At 41.1% G+C, this 12,561-nt stretch overlaps 1 protein-coding gene across 2 annotated transcripts in view; it reads left to right on the plus strand.

Moving 5' to 3' along the window:
* LOC124717145 (endoribonuclease Dicer-like) overlaps window positions 1–12,561 on the plus strand; it is a 309,406-nt gene that overhangs the window by 185,562 nt on the left and 111,283 nt on the right. For both annotated transcript variants that reach the window (XM_047243898.1, XM_047243897.1), the window contains one exon: window positions 7,564–7,788. In XM_047243898.1, the coding sequence (XP_047099854.1) occupies window positions 7,564–7,788 (225 nt within the window). The remainder of the gene's footprint in view (window positions 1–7,563; window positions 7,789–12,561) is intronic.

Consider the following 12,561-nt stretch of genomic DNA (forward strand, 5'->3'; position numbering starts at 1 on the left):
AATGGCAAGGAAAGCGTTTCTGAAGAAGAGAAATTTGTTAACATTGAGTATTGGTTTAAGTGTCAGGAAGTCGTTTCTGAAAGTATTTGTATGGGGAGTAGCCATGTATGGAAGTGAAACATGGACGATAAACAGTTTGGACAAGAAGAGAATGGAAGCTTTCGAAATGTGGTGCTACAGAAGAATGCTGAAGATTAGATGGGTAGATCACATAACTAATGAGGAGGTATTGAATAGAATTGGGGAGAAGAGGAGTTACTAGCACAACTTGACTAGAAGAAGGGATCTGTTGGTAGGACATGTTCTGAGGCATTAAGGGATCACCAATTTAGTACTGGAGGGCAGCGTGGAGGATAAAAATCGGAGAGGGAGACCAAGAGACGAGTACACTAAGCAGATTTAGAAGCATGTAGGCTGCAGTAGGTACTGGGAGATGAAGAAGCTTGCACAGGATAGAGTAGCATGGAGAGCTGCATCAAACCAATCTCAGGACTGAAGACCACAACAACAACAACAACATGGGAAATAGTAAATGTAGTTGCAAGTTATTGTACTGTGATAGGAGGGAATGCCATGAACAACGTATTAAAAATCCCGACAACTGTTGGGGGGGGGGGGGGGGGGGGCTTTTAGGGCTGAATTTGAATACCTCTTCTGTGTGTTTATCTTTAACTCGAAAACCATGGCCTCTAGTGAAAATCACAGTACAAAATCAAACTATATTAAATTTCCTACAAAAAAGGTTCTCAGTACTTTCCACATACAAAGAGAGAAGTATTTAAAATATTGCACATTGCACAAACAATGTGACACTGCTGTAGTAAACAATTATCATTTACAGAATGATAAAATTGTTAGGGAATTGACCATTTCTCAAGATGCCAATAAGCTGATACAAGTAATGTGAACATTGTAATTATTAGGCAGTACTGACAAAATGAATAGTAATTAAATTAAGAATGAAATTTCCATTCTGCAGCAATGTGCTGACTGGTGTGAAAGCTATGAGGACAGGCCGCGAGTCATGCTTGGATAGCACAGTCGCTAGAACACTTGGCCACAAAAGGCAAAGGTCGCTTGTTCATGTTTTGGTCTGGCACACAGTTTTAATTTGCCAGGAAGTTTGTCATTAAATGAACATACATATGGTTATAATAGAGGGAAACATTCCACATAGGAAATATATATCTAAAAACAAAGATGATGTGACTTACCAAATGAAAGTGCTGGCAGGTCGACAGACACACAAACAAACACACAAAATTCAAGCTTTTGCAACAAACTGTTGCCTCATCAGGAAAGAGGGAAGGAGAGGGAAAGACGAAAGGAAGTGGGTTTTAAGGGAGAGGGTAAGGAGTCATTCCAATCCCGGGAGCGGAAAGACTTACCTTAGGGGGAAAAAAGGACGGGTATACACTCGCACACACACACACATATCCATCCACACATATACAGACACAAGCAGACATATTTAAAGACCTTTTAGCTTTCGCAACAAACTGTTGCCTCATCAGGAAAGAGGGAAGGAGAGGGAAAGACGAAAGGAAGTGGGTTTTAAGGGAGAGGGTAAGGAGTCATTCCAATCCCGGGAGCGGAAAGACTTACCTTAGGGGGAAAAAAGGACGGGTATACACTCGCACACACACACATATCCATCCACACATATACAGACACAAGCAGACATATTTAAAGACAAAGAGTTTGGGCAGAGATGTCAGTCGAGGCAGAAGTGCAGAGGTAAAGATGTTGTTGAATGACAGGTGAGGTATGAGTGGCGGCAACTTGAAATTAGCAGAGATTGAGGCCTGGTGGATAACGGGAAGAGAGGATATATTGAAGAGCAAGTTCCCATCTCCGGAGTTCGGATAGGTTGGTGTTAGTGGGAAGTATCCAGATAACCCGGACGGTGTAACACTGTGCCAAGATGTGCTGGCCGTGCACCAAGGCATGTTTAGCCACAGGGTGATCCTCATTACCAACAAACACTGTCTGCCTGTGTCCATTCATGCGAATGGACAGTTTGTTGCTGGTCATTCCCACATAGAATGCGTCACAGTGTAGGCAGGTCAGTTGGTAGATCACGTGGGTGCTTTCACACGTGGCTCTGCCTTTGATCGTGTACACCTTCCGGGTTACAGGACTGGAGTAGGTGGTGGTGGGAGGGTGCATGGGACAGGTTTTACACCGGGGGCGGTTACAAGGGTAGGAGCCAGAGGGTAGGGAAGGTGGTTTGGGGATTTCATAGGGATGAACTAAGAGGTTACGAAGGTTAGGTGGACGGCGGGAAGACACTCTTGGTGGAGTGGGGAGGATTTCATGAAGGATGGATCTCATTTCTGGGCAGGATTTTAGGAAGTCGTATCCCTGCTGGAGAGCCACATTCAGAATCTGATCCAGTCCCGGAAAGTATCCTGTCACAAGTGGGGCACTTTTGTGGTTCTTCTGTGGGAGGTTCTGGGTTTGAGAGGATGAGGAAGTTGCTCTGGTTATTTGCTTCTGTACCAGGTCGGGAGGGTAGTTGCGGGATGCGAAAGCTGTTGTCAGGTTGTTGGTGTAATGCTTCAGGGATTCCGGACTGGAGCAGATTCGTTTGCCACGAAGACCTAGGCTGTAGGGAAGGGACCGTTTGATGTGGAATGGGTGGCAGCTGTCGTAATGGAGGTACTGTTGCTTGTTGGTGGGTTTGATGTGGACGGACGTGTGAAGCTGGCCATTGGACAGGTGGAGGTCAACATCAAGGAAAGTGGCATGGGATTTGGAGTAGGACCAGGTGAATCTGATGGAACCAAAGGAGTTGAGGTTGGAGAGGAAATTCTGGAGTTCTTCTTCACTGTGAGTCCAGATCATGAAGATGTCATCAATAAATCTGTACCAAACTTTGGGTTGGCAGGCCTGGGTAACCAAGAAGGCTTCCTCTAAGCGACCCATGAATAGGTTGGCGTACGAAGGGGCCATCCTGGTACCCATGGCTGTTCCCTTTAATTGCTGGTATGTCTGGCCTTCAAAAGTGAAGAAGTTGTGGGTCAGGATGAAGCTGGCTAAGGTAATGAGGAAAGAGGTTTTAGGTAGGGTGGCAGGTGATCGGCGTGAAAGGAAGTGCTCCATCGCAGCGAGGCCCTGGACGTGCGGGATATTTGTGTATAAGGAAGTGGCATCAATGGTTACAAGGATGGTTTCTGGGGGTAACGGATTGGGTAAGGATTCCAGGCGTTCGAGAAAGTGGTTGGTGTCTTTGATGAAGGATGGGAGACTGCACGTAATGGGTTGAAGGTGTTGATCTACGTAGGCAGAGATACGTTCTGTGGGGGCTTGGTAACCAGCTACAATGGGACGGCCAGGATGATTGGGTTTGTGAATTTTAGGAAGAAGGTAGAAGGTAGGGGTGCGGGGTGTCGGTGGGGTCAGGAGGTTGATGGAGTCAGGTGAAAGGTTTTGTAGGGGGCCTAAGGTTCTGAGGATTCCCTGAAGCTCCGCCTGGACATCAGGAATGGGATTACCTTGGCAAACTTTGTATGTGGTGTTGTCTGAAAGCTGACGCAGTCCCTCAGCCACATACTCCCGACGATCAAGTACCACGGTCGTGGAACCCTTGTCCGCCGGAAGAATGATGATGGACCGGTCAGCCTTCAGATCACGGATAGCCTGGGCTTCAGCAGTGGTGATGTTGGGAGTAGGATTAAGGTTTTTTAAGAAGGATTGAGAGGCAAGGCTGGAAGTCAGAAATTCCTGGAAGGTTTGGAGAGGGTGATTTTGAGGAAGAGGAGGTGGGTCCCGCTGTGACGGAGGACGGAACTGTTCCAGGCAGGGTTCAATTTGGATAGTGTCTTGGGGAGTTGGATCATTAGGGGTAGGATTAGGATCATTTTTCTTCGTGGCAAAGTGATACTTCCAGCAGAGAGTACGAGTGTAGGACAGTAAATCTTTGACGAGGGCTGTTTGGTTGAATCTGGGAGTGGGGCTGAAGGTGAGGCCTTTGGATAGGACAGAGGTTTCAGATTGGGAGAGAGGTTTGGAGGAAAGGTTAACTACTGAATTATTAAATATGTCTGCTTGTGTCTGTATATGTGTGGATGGATATGTGTGTGTGTGCGAGTGTATACCCGTCCTTTTTTCCCCCTAAGGTAAGTCTTTCCGCTCCCGGGATTGGAATGACTCCTTACCCTCTCCCTTAAAACCCACTTCCTTTCGTCTTTCCCTCTCCTTCCCTCTTTCCTGATGAGGCAACAGTTTGTTGCGAAAGCTTGAATTTTGTGTGTATGTTTGTGTTTGTTTGTGTCTGTCGACCTGCCAGCACTTTCATTTGGTAAGTCACATCATCTTTGTTTTTAGATATATAATGAACATACATAAGATTACATATTCCATTTGGATATTACATCAATTCCAAAAAGGCACTTTCAGTAATTATGAAAAAATAAAATAAACTTGTGTAATTTTCCAAGAGGTTGACAGGCTGTTGTCAGTTAAAATGTTGTTTATGACCCGTCTCCAAGCCCTTAATCAGTGGAATGTAAATTTTGAGGTCTGACTGCAGCTGATAAATATTTGGATTAAAGTGGTTTTATATATTTTAACATCTGTCGAGCAGTGGAAAATCCAGGATGGAACTTAACAATATCTGTCTTGTAGAAAAAAGATGAGGCCTAGTAGAAATCCTTGGATAACACAGGCAGTATTAAATTTAATTGATGAAAGGAGAAAATATAAAAATGCACCAAATGAAGCAGGCAATAGGGAATACAAATGTCTAAAACTGAGATTGACAGGAAATGCAGAATTGCTAAGCAGGAATAGCTAGAGGACAATGTAAGGATTTAGAGCTTATATCACTAGGGGAAAGATAGATTCTATACCAGCTACAGGCAAATTAAAGAGAATTTTGTGGAAAAGAGAAACAGCTGTATGAATATTAAGAGCTCTATTGAAAACATCGTAAGCAAAAAAGAGAAAGCTGAAAGGTAGAAGGAATATATAGCAGGTCTGTACAAGGGAGAGGAACTTGAAGGCAGTACTATAGAAATTAAAGAGGACATAGATGAAGATGAGAGGGTGCATCTGATACTGTGAGATGAGTTTGATATAACACTGAAAGACCTAAATCGAAGCCAGGCCCCTGAAGTAGACAGCATTCTGACAGAACTACTGATAACTTTGGGAGGAACAACCATGACAAAATTCTTTCATCTGGTGTGCAAGATGTATGAGACAGGCAAAATACCCTTAGACTTCAAGAAGAATATAATTCCAGTTCCAAAGAAACTTGGTGCTAACAGGTGTTAATGTTACCGAACTGTCAGTTTAATAAGTCATGGTTGCAAAATACTAACGCACATTCTTTACAGAAGACTGGATAAACTGATAGAAGTTGGCCTCGGGAATAATCAGTTCGAATTCCGGAGAAATATAGGAACACCTGAGGCAGTACTGACCCTCCAACTTAGCTTAGATGATAGATTAAGGCAAACTTATAGCAAATTTGTAGCATTTGTAGATTTTGAGAAAGGTTTTATTAATGTTGGCTGGAATACTATCTATGGAATTCTGAAGGTGGCAGGGGTAAAATACAGGGGAGAAAAGGATATTTACAACTTATACAGAAAACAAACAGCAGTCACAAGAGTCGAGATACATGAGAGGGAAACTGGTTGAGGAGGGAGTGAGACAGGGTTGTAGCCTATCGCCTATGTTATTCAATGTGTATATTGGCCAAGCAGTGAAGGAAGGAAAGAAAAATTTTGAACAGGAATAAAAGTCCAGGGAAAACAAATAAAAAATTTGCGGTTTGCCGACGACATCGTAATTCTGTCAAGAGACAGCAAAGAACTTGGTAGAGCAGTTGAACGGAATGGACATTGTCTTGACAGGAGGATATAAGATGATCACCGACAGAAGCAAAACAAGGATAACGGAATATAGTTGAATTAAATCAAGTGATGCTGAGGCAATTATATTAGGAAATCAGACACTTAAACTAGTAGAAGAGTTTTGCTGCATGGGCAGCAATCAAACTGATCATGGCAAAAGTAGAGATTGTGTAAAATGTAGAATGGCAATGGCTAGAGAAGTGTTTCTGAAGAAGAGAAATTTTTTAACATTCAGTATAGATTTAAGTATTAGGAAGTCTATTCTAAAAGTATTTGTCTGGAGTGTTGCCAGCTATTGAAGTGAAATATGGCCAATGAACTGTTTGTAGAAGACAAAATAAAGATATTTGAAATGTGGTGCTACGGTAAAGCAGTGAAAATTAGATGGGTAGGTAACATGTATAATAACGTTTCACTGAGTAGATATTTCTGAAACAAACCACTTTCAGCTGTACATAAACTTTTACACGAACACGGCCTGTTTCTTGATTTCAAATCATATCTTCAGGTGTACACTCGTCAGTAAAACATTTAATCTCAGGATACCGAAGGGAGGGGAACTCAAAACTTCTCAAAATAAAATACTGTTTCTCGCAATAAGTAGGGCATCATAGTTGAAATGAACCAGGTGAAAAACCAACATGTTAAAAGCGCACTTACTTCATGTCAGGAAGTTGCGGGCAGCAATGCTCCAACTGCCTTGCCACACTTTTAACATGACAGTTTTTTAACTGGTCAGTTTGAACTATGATTCCCTGCTTGTTGCCAGTAACGGTATTTTGTTTTGAGAAGTCCTCCCTCCTCCTCGTATCAGGGCTTAAATATTTACCGATGTAAGAACATCTGAAGATGTGATTTGAAATCACGAAACCGGTCGTGTTTCTGTAAAAGTTCGTATACAGTTGAAAGCAGTTTATTTCAGAAACATTGATTACTTCAGCTGTGGTTGCCATAAACAGAAAACTATTTGTACTGAATAGAATTGGGGAGAATAGAAATTTGTGTCTCAACCTGACTAGAAGAAGGGATCAGTTGATAGGGCAAATTCTGAGATTTTAAGGGATAATCAATTTAGTATTAGAGGGAATAGTGGGGGGGATAAAAGTTGTAGAGGGGACAAAGAGATGAATGCAGTAAGCGGATTCAAAAGGGTGTAAGTTGCAGTAGTTATTCGGAGATGAAGAGGCTTGCACGGAACAGAATAGCATGGAGAGCTCGTCAAACCAGTGTTCAAACTGAAGACAAGAGCAGTATCTGATGTTGCAGATGAAAGTTTTTGTGGATGCAGGTAAGAATCTTGTGGATGTGGGTAACAGTCCTCTTACTTGCACCAACCTCTGTACATAGATTTGGTTTATCTCTCAGTTACATTTGTAAGCCAACTGACATGCCCTGCATCATAATGAGATATAGCAGTTCTGATTCACGGGAGATGCAGCTAATGAAGTATTGTGTTCCCCCGAAAACTTTTATTCAAAAAGAGCAGTTTGTCTTTATATTTTGTGGCCAGATAATATGTACCCACAACATTTGATAACATTTTTTTTGTAAATCCAGAGTAGCTCCTGTTAGCAACATTTGTAATTCTCTCCAAGGTTACTCAGTTTCTAAATTTTTAAATCTTTTTTATTTGTTGGGGTAAGTGATGCACCATAAGAAAATCTACCACAAACCAGTATTTATAGAGAACTTATTTCAGGGTAGACCACAGAGCAATCGGAAGATGGCAAAACGGTATGCGGCATTTGAGACAGTTAAACGACTCTACCAATGTGGTGAGCTAGATGATCATCTGTGTGCTGTATCATATGAGAAAGATGTTATGTCATATCTAACATTTTTCCCATTCATAAAGAGGGAAGCAGTGCCAAAGGGGAAGCCTGAAGCAGGCACAAAGAAGCGCAAGCAGCTCTATACCCGGAAGGTACCCATTTAATTTTTATTCTCTTTTTCATATCTTGTGTAAAAACTTCAAGTGGCTGCAAAGACTTCAGCAGTGGAGTCTTTCAATAAAAAGTTTTTTTATTAACTTTAACACGGCAAGTTAACTGAGATTTTTTTTTTTCACAAAAACATTTAGTGTTCATTTCTAATCCATAAAGATAATTTAGAAGATTGATGTTGGTTTTCATGTGCCTATGCTCTTTTGATTGAACAGAATCCATTCATAGTTATTATCTCAAGTGTGGACCGAGTGAAATAAATTAAGTGTTAACCTCAGATTTTCAAATCTGTAAGCCTTGCTTGTGACATGTTCTTTTATTGTGTACAAGAGTTCCTCTTAGTAATTTAGAACTGTTTGCTATTGTAAGTTGTTTATTGTGTACAATATCAATAACCTTTTTGTTTTTGTATGTTAAGAATTTAAGTTCACTAGTTTTACAGGAAAAAAAGTAACATTTTACATGTATTATGTAATTGCTCGTACCTCAACTGGATAGTTATGGATCAAGTGGTTTCTTGGATTGAGAAAAACATTAAATAAATTAACGGATTTATTTTATCAAGCATACTAACCTACATTCTACGTCTACATACATAATCTACAAGCCACCATATGGTGCATGGCAGAGGGTACCACATACCACTACCAGTCGTTTCACGTCCTGTTCCACTCATAAATAGAGTGAGGAAAGAACGACTGTCGAAAAGCCTCCATATGACCCCTAATTTCTCTCATGTTTTCGTCGTGGTGCATATGCAAAATATACATTAAGGGCAGTAGAATCAGTCAGCAACTGGCGTCAGGTGTGGGTTCTGTAAATTCCTGCAATAGTGCCTCATGAAAAGAGCATTGTGCTACCTCCAGGTATTGCCATGTGAGTTCATGAACCATCTCTCTATTATTCCTGTGCTGATTACACCTACTGCTAACAAATCTTGCAGTATGCCTCTGAATTGCTTCAATGTCTTCCTTTAATCTGAGCTAGTGAGAATCCCAAACACTAAAGGAGTACTCAAGAATGGGTTGCACCAGCATCCTATATGCTGTTTCCTGTATGGATGAAATACACTTTTCTAAAATTCTCTCAATAAACTGAAATCGTTACCAGATGTTATGCCTCAATATTTAATCAGTGTGATTGTGTCCAGCAACACTCTACAAATGCCCTATTCAAACATTACAGGATTGTTTTTCCTACTCATTCGCATTAGCTTACACTTTTCTCCATGTAGAGCAAGATGGCATTCATCATACCGACTAGAAATGTAGTCTGACCCTTCTTGTATTCTTCTACAGACATTCAATGACGACACATTCCCATACACCACAGCGACATCAGGAAATAGCCGTAAACTACTGCTCACAATGTCCGTCAGATCATTTATGTATACAGAAAACAGCAGTGGTCCTATCACACATCTCTGGGGCACTCCTGACGATACCCATGTGTCTGATGAACACTCACCATCAAGAACAATATACTGGGTTCTATTACTTAAAAGGTCTTCAAAGTACTGGCCTATCTGGGAGCCTAATTTGTATGCTCGGTCCTTCATCAACAGTCTGCCCTGAGGCACCGGGTGAAATGCTTTCAAGAAAGTTAGGAATATGGAATCTGGCTGTTGTCCTCCCTCCATAGTTTATAGGATATCATGTGAGAAAGGAGAAGCCGAGTTTCACACAGATGATGCTTCCTAAATCTGTGCTGATTTGTGGACTGAAACTTATCTGTATGAAGGAAATTTATCATATTCAAATTCAGAATGTGTACAAAATTCTGCAGCAAACAGGATATTGGTATGTAATTACGTCAGTCCGTTCTTTTCCCTTTCTTTTATATAATGTTCACCTGTGATTTTCTCCAGTCCCTTGGGACTTTGTGCTGGGTGAGAGATTCGTGATAAATGCAAGATAATTAAGGATAAAACTGAATTGGGATTCCATCTGGACCTGGTGAGTTATCTGTCTTCAGCTCTTTCAGTTGCTTCTCTATGCCATGGACGCCTATTTGTATGTCTTCCATGTGGGTCTCTGTATGACAGTTGAACAATGGTGTGTTTGTGCGACCCTCCTGCACAATTGATTTCTTAAACATGAAATTTAAAAGTTCAGCTTTTCTTTTGCTGTCTTCTATTGCCATCCCAGACTGACTGACAAGTGGCTGGTAGAAGTCTTCGACCTACTTAGTGATTTTATATATGACCAGAGCTTTCTCAGGTTGTCATCAACATCTTTTGCTAAAGTATGACAGTGAAAGTTGACACAAGCTGCGAAATTGTCGGGAATAAAACAGTGAACCATATATATAATAAGTTTCATTTATTTCATGTCTATGGTCACAAAATTTTTGTTAACAGATTACTGGTTCGGTCTATTATGACCATCTTCAGATCTGCAGCAAAATATGGGAAAACATAATTACATTAGCAGATTGTCTAGAGCTTAAAACAATAAATGGACCATAATGAAAAGTACTGCTGACATATACGAGGGCGATTCAGAAAGTAACCTCCGATTGGTCACAGTGCGGGTTGTGGGGGGAGTAGTGACGCCATCTGTGCGTTCACGCACTCAACAGGTCAGTCGGCATCAAGCCGTGGTCGAGTGAACGTCGTACCTGCACTAGTTTAGTTTTTGTGGCAGTTTGAAATGTGTGCTGCAATAGAAAACCCCGCCAAATGTGAAGTGCGTGCTGTCATAAGGTTTTTTACAGCCAAAGGATATTCTGCAGCAGCTATTCATCGTGAGCTTTGTGCCGTGTACGGACCAAGAGTTATGAGTGAAGGAGTTGTCCGTGAATGGGTACGTTTATTTAAAAGTGGACGAGAAAACGTTCATGATGAAGAGAGGAGTGGTAGACCATCATTGGTGACTGACAAACTCGTTCAGACAGTTGATGCAAAAGTTCGTGAAAATCGACGTTTCTCAATGTCTGAGTTGTCTACTGGTTTTCCACAGATTTCTAAGACTCTCTTGTACGAGATAGTGACAGCAAGATTGGGTTACCGTAAGTTCTGTGCACGATGGGTGCCCAAAATTCTTACTGACCACCACAAAACTCAAAGAATGGCCTCTGCATTAGACTTTCTGTCACGTTATGAGGACGAAGGAGAACCATTGTTAAACAGAATCGTGACCGGTGACGAAACCTGGATTAAGTACGTGAACCCTGAGACAAAAGAACAATCAAAGATGTGGGCACATTCAAATTCGCCTACCAAACCAAGAAAAGCCTCGCAAGATTTTTCTGCCAGAAAACTGATGGCAACGGTGTTTTGGGATGCCAAAGGGGTGTTGTTGGTTGAATTCATGGAACGTGGTACGACCATTAATCAAGACGTGTACTGTGAAACAATAAAAAAGTTACGACGGGCTATACAGAACAAACGCCGTGGTATGCTGACTTCCGGTATCGTTTTTTTGCACGATAACGCCCGTCCTCACTCTGCTCGCAGAACAACGGCCCTTCTTGAGTCCTTCAAGTGGGACGTTATCAACCATCCACCTTACAGCCCAGACCTGGTGCCAAGTGATTATCACCTCTTCATGCATTTGAAGAAATGGCTCGGGTCACAGCGGTTTGATGACGACGAAGAGCTCAAAGATGCGGTCACAGGCTGGCTCCAGGCACAAGCGGGTGATTTTTATGCAGAAGGAATTTCAAAGCTTGTGAAGAGATACGATAAGTGCCTCAATCGCTATGGAGACTATGTAGAAAAATAGTGCAAAGATGTAGTTGTAAGATGTACATATTAAAATATTTTTATTTAACTTGGTGTATTTTTTTAAATCAACCGGAGGTCACTTTCTGAACGGCCCTCGTATATGCAATTTGTGCACTTAAAGTATGAAGAGACATACCTGTTTTATAAAAACAGTGTCCTAATGTACTGCAGCCATAGTGGCGTCATCAAATATTACATGTAAAATCAGCAACAGCATTGTCAATATATATATATATATATATATATATATATATATATATATATATATATATATATATGTAAGAGTCATCTTGTCAGCAGTACTACTGTTCAAAACAAACTGCCATTCAGTAGCCACAAGATGTCTGTGTTGTAAGTTCACCAGATATGGCTACTGTAGTCATATACAAACCTTCAATGATTAATTGAACAGTGTAAAATAAAGGGGGGAGGGGGGGGGGGTACAATCAGGAAAGTCTGTAATGGGCTTATAAGATATAAGAAGCATTACAGTTATAAACAGTGATGAAATAGAACACGACAAAAGTTAGATTGTTAAAAAGCGGAAGGGTTAAAAGACAATAATTGACATGCTCAAGTATTAATATTCTAGGTGATGACATAGGTGATAAAAAGCTCTCATAGTGCACAGAATAATATAAAAACTATAAAACAAATAGCTAAAAAAAGCCACAATGAAAGAAAACATACTGCCGCACAGAATCGGCGCCCTCTGTTAGCGCTAATGGCAGAATTATGCATAGGTGAGAAGTGGTTAAAGGAACTTGACCACCAGAGGGCCCCACGTACCATGCGGCACCTCATTGCAAGAAAAAAAATGATGCAATTCCATACCAATGTGTGAACAACATTATCTAGTTAATGCAGTATATTAAATGAGCAGAGAAGGAACAAGAAAATACTAGAGTTATGCATACAACAACAACAAAAAAAAAGTAAATATCTAAGGCCCTCGATTGTAGGTGAATTATCAACAAATTATATACAGGGTGTTACAAAAAGGTACGGTCAAACTTTCAGGAAACAT

The sequence above is a fragment of the Schistocerca piceifrons genome, chromosome 9, assembly GCF_021461385.2.
Source record: "Schistocerca piceifrons isolate TAMUIC-IGC-003096 chromosome 9, iqSchPice1.1, whole genome shotgun sequence".
Taxonomy (NCBI): domain Eukaryota; kingdom Metazoa; phylum Arthropoda; class Insecta; order Orthoptera; family Acrididae; genus Schistocerca; species Schistocerca piceifrons.